Here is a 17,829-nt window from a genome sequence, read left to right as displayed (position 1 = left end):
AGACTGTTGCCGTGCTTGTGTCACTCCCTTACTCCTCCTACCAGATCCTATGGCCACTTGGGCAGTGCGAATGCAAATGGAAGTAATGAGGCACCCAAATCTGCGTTGTCATTCAGTTTCGCTAGATACTGGTGGTTTAGGAGGAAAGCGACTAAACCTATAGGACATTAAGGTTTCGGTACCCAACCCTAGCCTCGAGCCAGAGTTTTTTAGGTTTATATACTAACACTGGCACATTATGCTCTCAACGTAGCTTTCCTAAAAGAGTTTCCACTCTGAGAGAGAATAAGATTTTGGAGGCGAGGGCAGACAAAGTCAACAGAAAGATTGCCATATGTCACCGGGTTTCTGTTCCTAGCTCTCCAGAGGAGCATGAAGTGAAACAACTGTCAGGTATTTAAATACTCAGGAAATACAGTTTTCTTTTAAAAGAGTCAGACTTACCTACTGAGCAGGTCTTTCCGGTCCAATCGTCCGGACAGATACAGACTCCGTTCAGAGGTCTACCTCCGTTTTTACAATCCAGAGGAGGGGGAGTAGTAGTAGTAGTAGTAGTAGTAGTAGTAGTAGTAGTAGTAGTAGTAGTAGTAATAGTAGTAGTAGTAGTAGTAGTACTATGATGAGGAGTAGTAGGCCTTGTAGTAGTAGTAGTAATAGTAGTATGAGGAAAAGTAGTATTAATAGTAGAATCCGTAGTAGTAGTAGGATTCACAGGAGTAGTAGTAATAGCAACGGTATACTCAGATGTTTGTACAGTAGCACCAGTTGGTTCATTAGGAAGGGTTGTTTCAGCAGTATACGTATTATTAGTAGTAGTAGCAGCAACAGCATACTCAGATGTTTGTACAGTAGCACCAGTTGGTTCATTAGGAAGGGTTGTTTCAGCAGTACGGTATGTTTCAGCAGTACTGGTTGGTTCAGCAGTACTGGGTGGTTCATTTGTACCGGGTAGTTCAGTAGGAAGGCTTGTTTCAGGAACAGGGGTTGATACAGTAGAAGCGGGTGATACACCAGTTTCAGTTGGTACAGTAGAAGCGGGTGATACACCAGTTTCAGTTGGTACAGTAGAAGCGGGTGATACAACAGTTTCAGTTGGTACAGTAGAAGTGGGTGATACACCAGTTTCAGTTGGTACAGTAGAAGCGGGTGATACAACAGTTTCAGTTGGTACAGTAGAAGCGGGTGATACAACAGTTTCAGTTGGTACAGTAGAAGCGGGTGATACACCAGTTTCAGTTGGTACAGTAGAAGCGGGTGATACACCAGTTTCAGTTGGTACAGTAGAAGCGGGTGATACAACAGTTTCAGTTGGTACAGTAGAAGTGGGTGATACACCAGTTTCAGTTGGTACAGTAGAAGCGGGTGATACAACAGTTTCAGTTGGTACAGTAGAAGCGGGTGATACAACAGTTTCAGTTGGTACAGTAGAAGCGGGTGATACACCAGTTTCAGTTGGTACAGTAGAAGCGGGTGATACACCAGTTTCAGTTGGTACAGTAGAAGCGGGTGATACAACAGTTTCAGTTGGTACAGTAGAAGCGGGTGATACACCAGTTTCAGTTGGTACAGTAGTACCGGTTGTTACAGTAGCACCGGTTTGGTCAGTAGTAGTAATAGTAGTACCAGTAGCAGAGATGGTTGTTGTTGTTGTGTCGGTGATACTTGGTGCTTCTGATGTTGTGGTGGACTGAGCTCCAGCTCTACAGGCAGCTGTCAGGAGACATTATTATTATTACAAACAATATTCATAGTTGCACGTCACACCGATCTTTGAGTGCGTTTTCACACCTGAATGTCCGAACCAAGGTTCATGTTTTTGTTACATTGTCTACATTTGATCTGGTAAGTTTTGGTTTCACACTGCAGTTATGCAAGCACACTAAAGATCTCTACGTGACAAAACTTAGTCCTGCTGCTCTCTCCTACTGACTGCTGCTCTCTCCGACCAAATGAGGTAGGTGTGAAAACGCCATAAAAATGGAAAATAGTTTGTGTTTTAACTGTCAATTAAATTCTACAACTCAACAAAACTTTAGATTCAGATGTTAACTCCAAAGTTCCTCTCAAACTGTTGATCATTTGGACTTTGTTACCGATGTTTAGGTCCGTTGGTAACATCCTTAATAAAGGGCTCTCTTCTAGGGTTGGGTACCGAAACTCGGTGCCAATAGGGAACCGGTGCCGACGTAAACGGTAGTAACGAGACCGAATAAGAACAAAGGTTTCGGTGCCTCATTTCGGTGCTTGACTTTACACTACACCTGACAGCATGTAACGTTAGCCTAGCTTTAGCTAGCAGCTGGATTAAACACCGGTAAAAGGCTGACAGCTAACGTTAAACAGTGTAAAGTGTGACTGTATTTCACTGTAGAGGACTTCAACAGCGGGATGTAACAGTCTGCGCAGCAGCTGCCGTTGTCGCAATTCATTGATTTATGGTCAGAATTAAACAACACAGATGGTGCATTCACTTAAAACGGGTAGCCTCGTGGTGCATTCACAGTAATGGTAAAATACCCTTTTCCCATCTGGGGTTCAACAGCAATATACTGGTGAAATAAGTTATTGTTATAGTTATTACATTATTATTAAATCTTTAATTTTGAACATGGCCTTAGCAATAAACAAGTCACTGACTGTTGTTTACTAGCCTTATTTTTTTTTCTTCTTCTTTTTTTAACTTTATTGAACAGTACCGGTTCAGGCACTGTTTAGGCACCGCCACCGTTTTAAAAGTATCGATTTAGCACCGGAATCGAAAAAAAACCCAAACGATACCCAACCCTACTATCTTCTGACTTTCAACACCAGCTGAACAAGTCTCTATCAGTTGCTGTTAGATTTTTAAGTGGCATGTGTCAGGTGGAAGTGGCATGTCCTGGCATGTGCCACTTTAGACGTAATGTTTTCTGATACTTTTAATGATGAAAAGCGATCATGATATCATGACTTTGTGTAAACATACACGCCAATTTCGTAAAGCCAAGTGCAGTGTTATCTGTACGCATTTTGAGCAATCCGTGTGTATTTCTAAGCTGGACGGCAGTCTGGAACGTCACAGCGTAAACATACACGCCATGCGGCACTTTCTAAAGCCACGTGGCGCGTTATCGCGAGGCTACGTGTTATCGCGAGGCTACGTGTTATCGCGAGGCTATGGTTTAGGAAAAGAAGAACGGGGTTGGGTTGGCACGTGTCACACGACACTTAAAAATCTAACTCCATCTTGTCTCGATCCAACTTCAGTCCTGAGTACAAAATCATATTCATACCAACCTAGTCTGGATCCACGGAAGTACATTTCCAGGATAAACATTCCTCTCGCTGTGTGTCTCCATTCTCAAACTCTGTTCTCTTCGGGAAAACAACAACAACCTTCAGACTAGCAAACTACACGCTGAAAATATCAAGGTGTTCATGATTAACTGGTCAGACTGATATCAGGACAAGGTACTGAAACATGGGACACAGGCAGACCAGACAGAGCCCTAAAACTCCAAACAATCGTTATTTAAAGCCTTGAACACACCAGATAAAGTGTGTCATTCAGAAACTCTGTAAGAAGTATCAAAGCAGTGATGAATTAAGAAATGTTAAGTGTTGCCGTTGACGGTGAATTAGTTGTGATTTAAGCCGCTGAAAATAAACTCAACAACCCAACAGTGTAATTCATAAACTCACAAGAAATTAATCTGTAAAATAACAAAAGAAGTTCTAGCAGATCATTACCTGGACTCTGTCCTGTAATAAAAAACAGAAATGTTTGTGCGTAGCTACAGTAAGAATACACATGTTCTGTTATTTAAAACTCTCTCACACAAAGCTGCTCTTACTAAACTCTTCTTTATTTTAACTTATAACTATTTTTAACTTATAACTTTATTAGAGGGTTTTTTTTTTTTACCTTGTTTAATCCTCCTGTGGTCCTCAGGTCAAATTTGACCCATATCCCAAAAGTTTCTGTATCAGAAATTTGGATTTCTTTCAACCAAATTATCCAAAATCATAACGTGGATGGTTCCGTACAAACCATTACTCTTCACAGGTAAAATACATGTAAAATCAGTTTACTGCTTTCATTGAATTTGGGTGTTTTATTCAATTTTATAGCATTTGAAAAAATAAAAATAATCAGAACGTTGGAAAAAGTGACAAAAATTGATGGAAAAAAACCAACAAAAAAGTAAAAGTGCCGAAAAATCGACAAAAACATCGAAAATTTGTGACCAGAAAAAAAGTGACAACATTGTTAATCCAAGCCCTGGTTAATAATTTAGCATAATGGTGTTGTGTAGCTCACTGTGTTAGTGGTCGGAGCACAGATAAAGATCCCATAATGTAATTCAAAATAAACAGTAAATACAACTGTGAATCACGTTCTATTAACAATTTCTGCTACAGAATTGGTCACAACTATTAATACACAGATATTTTTGGGATAAATTAAGAAACACGTATTGTTATTGACGGTGAATTAGTTGTGATTTAAGCTGCTGAAAATAATCTCAACAACTCAACACTGTAGCTCATAAACTCCCAATAAATCCCTAAAATAAAAGCACAAACTGCAGTTTTCTCACCCAGAGTCAAGAGGAAAAAGACCTTAGAGTCCATGTTGATCAGCAGCTGAATGTCTGAGACGTTGGATTAAAGTTCAGCTTATTAAACATGAACATGTTGCTGTGGTCCCACGTCTGAGCTGATATTATTTATGAGTTAGTGTGCGCCATAAACATCTCAATATCAAATCATAAAACAACTCAGAAGCTCAAAGTCCCTCTTGAACTCAACAACAAATCACACAATTTAGCACCTCACTACAACTTTATCTGGAGATTATATTCAAAACGTAACCTATAAAACACTTTGAGTTGAGTTTTCACAGCTTAATGTCATATCAATAAAGTTGAACTTGTTGATTTATTGCACGTGTCAAACTCAAGGCCCCCGCGTGGGCCAAATGTGGCCCCTCGCTAATTTTGATCCGGCCCGCACAAACATTTTAGGTTCACAATACATTTAGGCCCTGGTTAGTTGTGCACCAAACCGAAAAGACAGAAAACTGTTTTCAAACTCCAAATGACGCGACTCTCAGAGCAGAATTTGGCAGATTTACCGACTCCCACAGAAACAGAGAATATTTTTAATATTCAGACAATGAAACGGGTTGTAATCATTGTAAACTCTGTGATGGCTAAGGAACTCTTTGCTGACTTTCTAGGGGATTTTGTTGAACGCAGTGCGACACAAGTCGAAAAGAGCTACAAAAAAGCAACACAGCCATCGCATACCAAAACACACACACACACACAGACACACATGCACACAGACAGACACAGAGAGACACACACACACACACACACACACACACACACACACACACACATACACATACATACATACACAACACACAAAAGTCAGAAAAAGGCACAAAAAGATCTGGCCCTTAATGTTTTATCTCTTTTCCAGTTTGGCCCTAAATGAAAATGATTTTGACAACCTGATTTAATGGAAAGGAATTCACAAAATGGACTTGTAAATCTGAAGCGTGTGTTTGTGTGTGTGTTTGTGCGTGTGTGTGTGTGTTTGTGCGTGTGTGTGTGTGTGTTTGTGCGCGTGTGTGTCTTGTGTGTGCGCGCGTGTGTGTGTGTGTAGTAACATAGAAAGGACTCTTTGTTTTAGGCTTCAAACCCTTTTTCTTCTTCAGAACCAATGAGAACAGAGAGACAGATGAAGATGTTTTTCGTGGAGTTCGTCTCCCTCTGGTGTATGGAGGATATATTTATTCATAATTCAAATTTAAAGTCCAAAGAGAAAACAAAGCAAAATCAAATTAATATTATTATTTTACTATACTACTAGGAACGTAAGAAAGCTTTTTTGCACACCTCTTTTGTCAGGTGCGTAGGCCATGATCAAAAGTAGCAGATCAGACTTATAAGAGAAAATCCCGCACACTGACCATTACGCAGCAATAATTTATTTAGAAGAAAAATACAACGTTTCGGTCTCAGACCTTCATCAGGTAAATTTTAGCATAAATCATGCCATAATTGAATTTAAAAAAGAAAAAGGAAACTGAAAAAGCAAAGTTGAAATGTAAAATGATTTATCTTTTGAATTTCAATTTAACATTTGACTTTTCGATTTAACATTTGACTTTTCCCATTTTGAAAGCCAAATGTTAAATCGAAAGGCCAAATGTTAAATCAAAAGGGGAAAAGCCAAATGTTAAATTGAAATTGAAAATCCAAATGTTAAATCGAAATTGAAAAATACAAAAGATAAATCATTTTACATTTCAACTTTGCTTTTTCAGTTTTCTTTTTCTTTTTTAAATTCAATTATGGCATGATTTTTCCTAGTAGCATTGTAAAATAATAATTTTTATTTGATCTTGCTTCGTTTTCTCTTTGGACTTTCAATTTGAATTACTTCCTTTTTGTGGCTTTTAAAAGTCCAGTTTATTTATAATAATTTTGGTTTAGACCAATAACTATCTATAAAATGTTGAAAAACGATTTGAAGAGAGAATTCATTTATTTTACTGTGAAAGTGCAACATTTTGAGTAAATGTACTTTAAGTAACAGTCACAGTGAGAAGAGTCTTTACACAACAACAAAAACATTAAAATCAGATTTCAAACTTTGGATTTGTTCTCTTTTCTTCTCCGCTGCTCCTGGCTTCTCCTGAGGGATTCCAATGCATTCTGGGAAGTGTAGTCCTTCCAGTGGATAATTCCGGCTTCTCCTGAAGGATTCCAATGCATTCTGGGAAGTTTAGTCCCTCCAGTTTATCCTTGCTTCTCCTGAGGGATTCCAATGCATTATGGGAAGTGTAGTCCCTCCAGTAGATCCTGGCTGAATCATCTGAAGGTAAGACTTCTTTTTTAAGTCTGTCTCTGTGTTACTGTGTCTGAAGAAAAGTTGGATGCCAATTTTTCTACGAAATACATTTAGAATATTTTAGGAAAAGTTGAATTTTATAATAAAAAAGTCCCAATATTTTGAGAGAAAAAAGATAAATATTTTCAGAATAAAGGTTTAGTTTTTTCAGAATAAAAGTCCCAATACTTTGAGGGAAAAAATAAAAAATATTTTTTAGAATAAAAGTTTCATATTTTAAGGGGAAATAAAATACATATTTTCATAACAAAAGTCATATATTGTGTGACAGAAATTGCTGCAACTGGTTCCTCCGTGTTCCCCCCCCCAAAAAAAAGTCTCTAGACTGTCAGGTCTCTGTAGGACTCTGTAGAGTGAGTCCATTCTCTCATCAGATTATATGAAAACTCTCTGAGTTGGATGTTGACAGACGAGATGGTCTGAACGACTTGCGACACTCCGGCTCTGAAGCTCGGCTTTCTGGCGGTGAACAGGACGAATATCTGGAGCCCCTGAAACACAAAAACACAGAGTTTATCTGGAGTCTAAAACAAAAAGAACTTTTCTGGTAATCCAAAGACCTCTTTTTGATCTTAAATTGACTTTAAACCCAGACAAAACAAAGTATATAGTTTATACAAGAAATGTGTCTCCTGTTACAACTCCGGACTGCTCGGTAGAATCCTGGAACACACCAGACACAACAACACGTTAAAAAAGTGACAAAAAACATCAAAAATGTTGACAAAAAGTGGCAAAAAGGAAACAAAAACAGCCTTCAGAAAGTGACCAAAAAGCGCCAACAAAGAAAAAAATGAACCAAAACTGACAAAAGTGAGTCAAAAACAATCAGCAAAACAATTAGCAATTGCGGCTTAGAAGCACCAACAAAGCTGCAAAAAAAAACTGACAAAAAGGCGACAAAATGTCGAGAAAAAAAAGGCTTCAGAAAAGCACCCAAAAAGCCTTCATCCGTTTTTTGATGGGACACAAATAGAAAAAGTTTCCAGATACAAGTTTCTGTGTATTTTGGGTAAATCTTAAGTCACCGATAGTTGTTGTAGGAAACAGATTGTTAAAGTCCGTTTCTATCAGTTTGGGAATATGGGGATATCATTTATACCTTTATATACATGTAGCTTCCTCTGCATGCCCTTAGTCATATCTGACTCACCTGTGTGGTGGTGCAGAGGCAGAAGAGGATGCTGAGCACCAGGTGGGCGTATCCCGTGGTAACCAGCACCAGGTAACCCAGAGTCCAGGACAGACCGAGTAACACGGCCAGAGAGAAACTGATCAGAAACTTCGTCCACACGGACCGAGGGTTGCTGCTGCAGAAACACAAAACAAAGTTTATATAATTATTAAATATTTTGTATTCTAGAGGAGAAATATTTACCTTTTTAAGTAAGTAAATAATTTTAAAATATTAACAGAAAAAGGTCAGACTGTTGTGTAAGAAGAATCTAATAGACAGAATATTTAAAAAATATGTAGTTGTAATAATAATAATGTTACCTCTTGAGGGCGGGGTCGGTCCTGCAGGTGGTCTGAGAGACCAGAACCAACAGAACGATGTTGTAGATCAGAATCAAACCGATAGGAAGCAGAAAACCCCAAAACATCGGCTTCCCAAAGTCAAAGTCTTTGGATTTATCCAGCGCTGCCAGCCAGCAACTTTAAACAGTAAAACATAACAACATATGTCATTATATATATATATATATATATATATATATATATACAGACCCTTTCCAAAAAATTAGAATATCATGGAAAGGTTTATTTATATCCATAATTCCATTCAAAACGTTAAACTTCCATAGATTATAGATTCAGGGCCCACAACTTAAACGATTTCAAGAATTTAGTTGTCTATTTGTACATAATTTGGGCTTTTAGCTCATAAAACCCACGAAAACAGGATTTCAAAAAATTTGAATACTGTAAAAAAATCACCATAAGAAGGACTGGACTGTTGGCCAGTGGTCCAAGGTCCTCTTTTCCGATGAAAGTAAAGTGTGCCTTTCATTCGGGCATCGAGGTCCAAGGGTTTGGAGGAAGACGGGTGAGGAACAGAACCCAAGCTGCTTGAGGTCCAGTGTGAAATCTCCACAGTCAGTCATGATTTGGGGTGCAATGTCCAGTGCAGGTGTTGGTAAACTCTGCTTTCTTAAATCCAAGGTCACTGCATCAGTCTACCAGAAAGTTTTAGAGGACTTCATGATTCCTTCTGCTGAGGATCTGTATGGAGATGCAGATTTCATCTTCCAGCAGGACCTGGCCCCTGCCCATACCGCCAGAAGCACCAAAACTTGGTTTGATGCCCATGCCATCACAGTGCTTGACTGGCCAGCCAACTCGCCGGACCTAAACCCCATTGATAATCTATGGGGTATCATCAAGAGGAAAATGAGGGGCACCAGACCCAAAAACAAAGAAGAGCTGACAGCAAGCATCAAGGAAATCTGGGCTTCCATAACTCCCAGGCAATGCCACAGGCTGACTGGCTCAATGCCACGGCGCATCGAGGCAGTGATTAAGGCAAAGGGATTCCCTACCAAGTATTGAAGATTGACGTATCATTTTGAAAGTACCATATTTTGATTGATCTGATGTGATCCTAATTTCTTTTTTTTCTCTCTGCAAAAACTGAGAAGTAAATGGTGATTTCTTCACAGTATTCTAATTTTTTGAAATCCTGTTTTCGTGGGTTTTATGAGCTGGAAGCCCAAATTATGTACAAATAAACAACTAAATACTTGAAATCGTTTAAGTTGTGGGCCCTGAATCTATAATCTATGGAAGTTTAACGTTTTGAATGGAATTATGGAAATAAATAAACCTTTCCATGATATTCTAATTTTTTGGAAAGGGTCTGTATATATGTATGTATGCATGTATGCATTTATGTATGTATGTAAAAGCCCTTAAAACTTAGAGAAAAGCTGAACAGATAATGAATGAATAATTATAAAATACCCACAATTCCTCCTGTCTATATCCTAAAGGGTCGTCCACCCTGTAGGTGATTCCCAGTGTGATTGCCATGACGACAGCTGGGACTCCTGACAGTAAACAGGAATTTAAAACAATAGTTAAAGAATTATTCAGCTTTTTCATTTAATCCAGATCTGTCATCTTTGTGTTTGTGTGGCAGTGTGTGCAGATAAAGTGTTTGTATTACCGTGTATGCAGATTAACCGTGTTTGTGTGGCAGTGTTTGCAGATAAACAGTGTTTGTGTAGCTGTGTGCAGATAAACAGTGTTTGTGTAGCTGTGTGCAAATAAACAGTGTTTGTGTGGTAGTGTTTGCAGCTAAACAGTGTTTGTGTGGTAGTGTGTGCAGATAAACAGTGTCGGTGTGGCAGTGTGTGCAGATAAATGGTGTTTGTTGGCAGTGTGAGCAGATAAACGTGTTTGTGTGGCAGTGTGTTTAGATAAACATGTTTGTGTGGTAGTGTGTGTAGATTAATGGTGTTTATGTGGCAGTGTGTTCAGATAAACATGTTTGTGTGGTAGTGTGTGTAGATTAACGGTGTTTATGTGGCAGTGTGTGCAGATGAACAGTGTTTATGTGTCAGTGTGTGTAGATTAACGGTGTTTATGTGGCAGTGTGTGCAGATGAACAGTGTTTATGTGTCAGTGTGTGCAGATGAACAGTGTTTATGTGGCATTGTGTGCAGATAAAATCTTTCAATTCAACATTTGAGAAAGATCCAAATCTTATATATTATCTTCTATTAAGAGAAAAAAAAAGCAAAAAAAAGTTTTTGTACCGTTTCGTCATTGCGTTTCTATTCTAACGTGTCGCCTAAAGAGGTAAATCCTCTAAAGTAAAACTTTAAAGTCGTACCCCATCCTATGGTGGCGCTGAGCTTCGTCCAGTATGGCGGCAGGTTCTGGCGCATCTTGCGTACGAGCAGCACCAGCTGCGTGGCGTACATGCTGTTCCACGTGAACGTAGCTAACAGGAAGAAGTGAAGCAGCGCCGTCACCACCGAACATGGGCCACCGTCCGCCGCCACGTGTTCGTCAGAGTCCAGAACGCCCGTGGTGTCGGTGTCGAGCAATGCGTCGTCCCCCCCACATCCTGTCGCCGGTTTGTGACGCCAGAGAGGAAGGTGATGATGAAGGCCAGCAGGCTGAAACATGTACTCAGCAAAGCAAGCTGGGAGTTCCTGTAGTTCTTAAAGCTGTAGAACACAGATCATGTTACATTTTAGGTATAGTCGAAATAATAACAGAATAAGTCCTAAGACTTCAATATTAAAGAGGCAACTTCTGTTAAAGTATACACACAAACAACTGTTAATACGCAGATATTTTAGAACAGCAAACTGTTTTACCAGAACTATTTTAGTAGGATTCCTGTATGTCACAGAACAGACTATTCGCCCAGACAATAAATTATATTTAACATGATAAGTAATGTCTTACTTGTCCGTAATGTGGTGAATTATCGTAACAACCAAACCCAGGATGGAGAAAGAAAGTCCAACTATAGAAATCACATCCAGCGCTTCTGCATATTTATAATTCTCTCTGAAGGACTGAAACACAAACACACAATAGAGTTTTTAACAAGCTTCCTACAAGACTCACTTTGATATACCTTCAAATATATGAAATGTTGAGTGTGAAGTGAAACTTGTGAGCATGTTTCTTCACCCAGAGAGTAGCGAAGTTGGTTGTGTGGTTGCAGAAACATTCGAGGACTCCGTCTGAAGCGTTTCCCTTCCAGCAGCCAGCCGCGCTCCAATCCTCCAAAGTGTAGTTCCAAAAAACACACGAGAAGTCCCATAGAGACGTACCGTTCAGAAGCTGAAACACAACCATAGAAACATCTAAAACTTTATTGATCGAGAAAGCGGCAGAAAGTGAAAATAGCAACAGAAACTTTGGAAAAGTTTTTGCAGATAAGAATGTTTGTGTGGCAGTGTGTGCAGATTAACATTGTTTGTGTGGCAGTGTGTGCAGATTAACATGTTTTTGTGACAGCATCTCAAGAGACAAAAGCTTCAAAAACAGAAAAGAGCAACAGAAACTTTGGAAAAGGGCTAAACCCCAAACTGTGGAACAACAAAAGCATCAAAGTGGCATGAAAACATGGCCAAGAAACTGCATGTATATAAATATAAAATTTCATGAAAATGTGACAAAAATCGCATGAAAATTGAATTTCCACCAAAATTATACATAAATGGTATATATATGCTCAGAAACTGCACAAGAGAAAAATGTTGGAAAAAGCAGCCAAATGCTGTTACCATTGGCCTGAAGAGCATCTGGACCTGTTGTGGCTCCAGACCACTGACGTTGGCCGACAGGACCCTAACCGAGGCCCGGCGCCGCCTGTAGCGCCGCGAGCGGAAGAAGTGGTCGTTCTGGTAGAGGACGAAACCCACAGACACGTTGGACGGAGTCTGGAGACAGCCAGCAGTGCCGCCTAAACAACACACACACATTTAACTCTGGAGTTAGCTTCACACATTCACATGAAGGGAATTCACAAAAAGTAAAAAAAAAGGTTTTAAAAAGTTTTTAAAAAGGCGGAAAAAAGTGTTTGTATGGCAGTGTTTATTTTATTTATTCATTTCATTTTTTAGGGACCATTTACAATTTTTAACATTAATTGTTACCATTTGATGCATTGTACCAGATGGCCTTAGGCTAATTTACATCTGCAGTCCCTTAGCTTTGTGTGGCAGTGTGTGCATATTTACAGTGTTTGTGTGGCAGTGTCAAAAAAACGTTTTTAAAAAGTCAAAAAATAGTCAAAAAACAGTTAGAATTTTTTTATATTTTTATAAAAGGTGAAAAAAATAGACAAAAATGTCAGATCAACGAGAATGTTTAAAACACGCATCACAAAAGTTGAGTTTTCTGAGGAAACTCACCTGGGGCGAACTGGAGGTAAACAACGGTGTCGGCGATGAAGCCGGTTTCCACGGCGATGGCCGATGTGTTGGTGTCCAGCTGGATACGGTCAGCAACGAAACTTCCCGACGTTCCTGAACGCAACGAGAGAAACACAGCCATTAGTTAGGGGAGATATTTTCAGAATAAAAGTTTATAAATGTGACACAAAATGTCAAGAATTTATTTGATATATTTCTCTCATTTTAGGCCCCTTGTCACTTTTTATTATTTTTATTTTTTACATTTCTGAAAACGTGGGAAAGATGCTTTTATTTTGGTAGAAATGCAAGATTAATAAGTCCCAAATCACTACATCTTTTCTAGCTTTCTTTCAACATTGGCCATTTTCTTTTTATGTTTTTGATGCTTTTTTCAACAAATGTCATTAATTATTTACAAAGTGATTTTCATTCTTTTTTTTTTTTGTCTCTTTTAGGTTCCTGTAGACCCTCAACATGAAGCCAATCCTGAATCTTGTGAGTACTAAGACTTTAACTATTTGGACAAATAACAAATTACTTAATTACTTTTGAAGTTTACTTAGGATTGTCAGGGATAACGGTATCTTCTGGAACTGTAAAAGTTAAACCTTACAGTATTTAAACGCTGCAAAAACTACAAAATTAAAACACTAGAAACCAGCAGAAGAAAGACTAAACAGTGAGCAGATTAATGACTGAATCATAAAACCATAAAACTATGAAAATCTTCACTGAACTCCGTTTTATTAGGGAGATTAACGTCTCCATCTGACCTTTGACCCCCCTGAGAGGCTGCTGATTGGCTGATAATTGTCACCTGACAGCGCAGTGAACTGGACTCCCTGAGTGTCGGCTGCTGAGATCTGAGCCGACTGGACCACGATGTTTGGCTGAACCAACTTAGAATCATTGGAGATCAAACTCAGGTTCACCGACAGGCTGGACAGGGTCTGTGTCAGCCTGCAAATATATACAAATATATAGTCATATATTACACACATATATATACAGGAATATATAGTCATACATACAAGCATATATACAGGAATATAAAGTCATATATACAAGCATATATACAGGAATATACAGTCATACAGTATATACAAGCATATATACAGGAATTATATAGTCATGTATACACACATATATACAGGAAAATAGTCAGATATACAAACATATACAAGAATATAGTCATATACAGGAATATATAGACATATATACACACATATATACAGGAATATATAGACATACATATACAGGAATATGTAGACATATATACACATATATACAGGAATGTATAAAGATATAAACAGCCTACAGCTAGGTTAGGGTTAGCGTCAAGCTGCACACAAGCTTTATACAGAAATATATTGTCTTGTATATCATATATATCGTCAGTGTGCTTCTGAAAACAAAGAGTACTTTACCTGAGAGTAGCGTTGTTTTCCTGGATGTTGTCTGACTGGTTGGCGTTCAGAATCTGGCTGACGGTTGCTACCGCTGCCTCCCTCACGCTCTGAAACACAGTTTCAACAATTTATTTATTTAACCTTTATTTAATCAGGTAGGCCGTTGAGAACAGATTCTCATTTGTAACGGCGACCTGGCCAAGAAAAGCATAAGCGTGCAAGACAACATTTCATTCAATACAAGAATACAGAATACAATAGGCTACATAAAGTACAGATTAAGTAGGCATTACAAAGCAAAGAAGGGAGGTGTAAGTAAGTCGATGGATATGCAAAAGTGATATGGTAATAACACAATATACATGAATAGACAGTCTATATTTCTGCTGAAATGTAGTAAAGAGTCAAATACAGTTAGTGCAAGTTGTGGTCTAGTTAGTGATGTAGATCAGTAGATGTAACAAAATAGTTTTACAACAAAGGTGTGAAGAATAACAGTTGAGCATACCAGGGCAGATGGATTAGTGCAAAAGAGTGTAAACAGATATGATAGCAATGCAGGTGAAGATGTGCAACTATGCAATGGGGCATGACAAAGATAATGGAATAAGGGTGTGCAAAACAGTACAGTGATCGAACAGGAGATCAGACAGACGTACTTTGAAGGCAGTTAGTGGGATAAGGGTTTTCAGTGTCAGGGTTTTTTGTAGTTCATTCCAGTCATTTTCAGCTGAGAACTGGAAGGAGTGGTGGCCAAAGGAGGTGTGGGTTTTTGGGGTGACCAAAGAGATGTATCTCCTTGAGCGAAGGCTGCTGGTGGGTAAAGTTATTGTGACCAGTGAGCTTAGGTACAGCGGGGCTTTGCCTAGCAAGGACTTGTAAATTAGTTGGTACCAGTGAGTTAAGCGTTGAGCGTGTAACGAGGGCCAGCCGACTAATGCATAGAGGTTGCAGTGGTGGGTGTTATAAGGGGCTCTGGTTACAAAACGTATGTCACCATGGTAGACAACATCCAGCTTTTTCAGGAGCGCGTTTGAGGCAGTTCTGTAAACAACATCACTGAAATCGAGAATTGGTAGAATTGTCATGTTCACCAAAGCGAGTTTGGCCGCGTGGGTGAAGGAGGCCCTGTTGCGAATAGAAACCCAATCCTAGACTCAACCTTAGATTGAAGGTGTTTTATGTGTTGCTGGAAGGAGAGGGAACTGTCTAAGCAGACGCCTAAGTATTTGTACACCGCCACATTTTCTAATTCCAACCCATCAAGCGTGGTAAAGCTAGTCGGAAGGGCAGGGTTAGGCAGCGATCGGTTGAAAATCATGAACTTGGTTTTCGGGGTTTGATAGCACAGTATCCAATGAGGGGCTGGATGTATACAAAATGGTATCGTCTGCGTAGAGGTGGATTTGCAGTCCCAGACAGCAAGAGCCACATCATTGATTTATAGGGAGAAAAGAGTCATGGCATTTCTACAACTATATCCCAATATTTTCGTCGCAAAGAGTAATATATATATATATATATATATATATATATATATATATACCCTGGTGCGGGTTAGTAGCTTGCTATTCAGCGTCTGCTGAACCAGAAACATATTGTAACTGAAGTTTAAGATGTGTACGTTTGTTGTGGGTTTCTTCTTGGTTGTTTCGTACCTCTGTGGCGTTGGTAGACAGCAGTCAGAACTCACTGTAACTCCGGTTTAAAAGCGCAAGAGTTGTTTCTCTGTAGGTTTGTTGTTTCGTACCTGTGAGACGTTCTCAGACGACAGCAGCGTGTCGGCGATCTGAGCAGCCGTCGTCACTTCTTCAGCCGTCAGATCTTCAGGTTGGGACGTCAGCATCTGAGCGCTCGCCGCCAGCGTCTCTAAATCTGCCGAGCCGTTCAGCTGAGAGAGGAAACACATTATTCAGGTATCTCTTCCCTGAGTATATTGTCCCTGAGATAGTTTTTTTTCTTCCCCGTTGACTCACATTTTGTTGTATGTCGGTGAGGGTCTGTCCACACTGGAGTTCGCGCGGCTCCTGGAAACTCGGGGGTGTGTTCCTGTTGGAACATCTGGTGGAAGCCTGGGGTTTACCCGCTGCAAGGAAACAGTAAAAGACTCTCAAACAGCATTGCATTATGGGAGACCTGATGGATGGAGATAACACTGGCTGTGTCTCAAACCGCCTACTTGCACACAAACACTTAGTTTTAAGTATATAGTGTAGATAACACACTGAATATACCCAGATGACCCCCTAAAAATGGTCAAAAAGTTCAGTGTGGAACGATGGACCTTACGTTCACTAAACGGGGGCCATCTTCACTACAAAGCGGAAGGGAGCCCTTGGCCGGCAGCTGATTGGAGGAACGCGTCACGTGGGTCTGGCTGCTCCCGAATTTCAAAACCGACCATAATGGCTTCTAGTTCAGAATACGATCTCATATTGTACTAAAATAGTTCACCGAAACGTGTTTCTGAAAACATTTTAAGCAAGAAATAGGCCGTGCAGTTGCTGAATCTGTTTTCATTTCAGATCAACGAAGGTCAGTTTAGAAGATTTTCGTCAGATTTTGAGAGACGGCGAGCCAAAGCAGACCGCTCCTCATTTGCATACAAGAAAGCGTGCTGGAAATCGCATTCACGTGTTGCGTTCGTCACGCTCATCCCGCTCGTCATTTCCGGTGAGTGTTTTAACATAAGTGTTCCTTTTGGGAAAATACGAACCATCTAAAGTGGGACTACGGCAGTAAGTGGTCAGTGCACATTAGCAGTGGACTGACGGAAGGATGTGGAAGGAGACACAGCCTGTAATAATAAAACTTACCGCCACTCGTTCCTGGGGGACAGATTTCCTCAGAATAAGCGTACCAGCCGATGGGTGTTTGTGGGAAGTTGAATCCTCTTATCTTCTGGGCTCGCAGAAATTCTCTGAAAGGACAAGTTTAACAAACGATGAAGATTTTGTTGCTCAGTTTGATGGAGAACGTGAATCCACTGAGGAGCAGGGCTGGGTATCGTTTGGGTTATTTCCGTTATTGGTGCTTAAACACAAAACTGTCAGGCAGGTGGTGACATTAAAAAAGTCTTTTCACAGTCTCTAGTGGATGGATAGTATAAATATTTTATTAATAAATGTGTGTATGTGTTCGTTGCAAAAGAGCTGTGTTAGTCATTGATGAAGTGGTTAAAAGTATTCCGGGTGACCTCTGATTCACAGAAAGTTAATTTTAAGTCATAAAAATAGTTTAGGCTTTTATGGCATAGAGGTGCATTGTTTAAAGGTTGCTGGAAGGGAAGAGGAAGTTACACCACACAAGGCCCAGACATTGGTGTGTGTGTGAAGATAAGAGTTTCTGCCTACAAACTAGGAGACAACCTCCTGTGAGGATAAGATAAAAGCTTACGGGAGAGAACAGATCGGAGCTAATAATTCGGAGGACAACTTGGTGGACCAAGTCTCGACTTGATGTCTGTTGCTAGGGAAACTTAGTCTATGTTTGTGTTGTAACTCTTATGCTGGACTCAGTAAATTTGCCCCAGATTGTTGTCTCATATTGATCCTTGTGTTCCGGTAAACTTAAGTCTGATGAAAGAAGGCGCGGTAATTAATAAATTGGCGTCAGATTTGACAGCCTTAGGG

The 17,829-nt window shown here is 39.7% G+C and overlaps 1 protein-coding gene across 3 annotated transcripts in view; it reads left to right on the top strand.

Annotated features, from left to right (window-relative positions):
• Window positions 1–17,829, top strand: part of LOC114550674 (formimidoyltransferase-cyclodeaminase-like) — a 99,296-nt gene that overhangs the window by 63,178 nt on the left and 18,289 nt on the right. For all 3 annotated transcript variants that reach the window (XM_028571434.1, XM_028571435.1, XM_028571436.1), the window contains 2 exons: window positions 6,696–6,876; window positions 13,244–13,283. In XM_028571434.1, the coding sequence (XP_028427235.1) occupies window positions 13,263–13,283 (21 nt within the window). In that variant the 5' untranslated portion in view covers window positions 6,696–6,876; window positions 13,244–13,262. The remainder of the gene's footprint in view (window positions 1–6,695; window positions 6,877–13,243; window positions 13,284–17,829) is intronic.

Source organism: Perca flavescens, chromosome 24 (assembly GCF_004354835.1).
Source record: "Perca flavescens isolate YP-PL-M2 chromosome 24, PFLA_1.0, whole genome shotgun sequence".
In the NCBI taxonomy this organism is placed as follows: Eukaryota; Metazoa; Chordata; class Actinopteri; order Perciformes; family Percidae; genus Perca; species Perca flavescens.
This window is presented reverse-complemented; position numbering and strand designations above follow the sequence as displayed.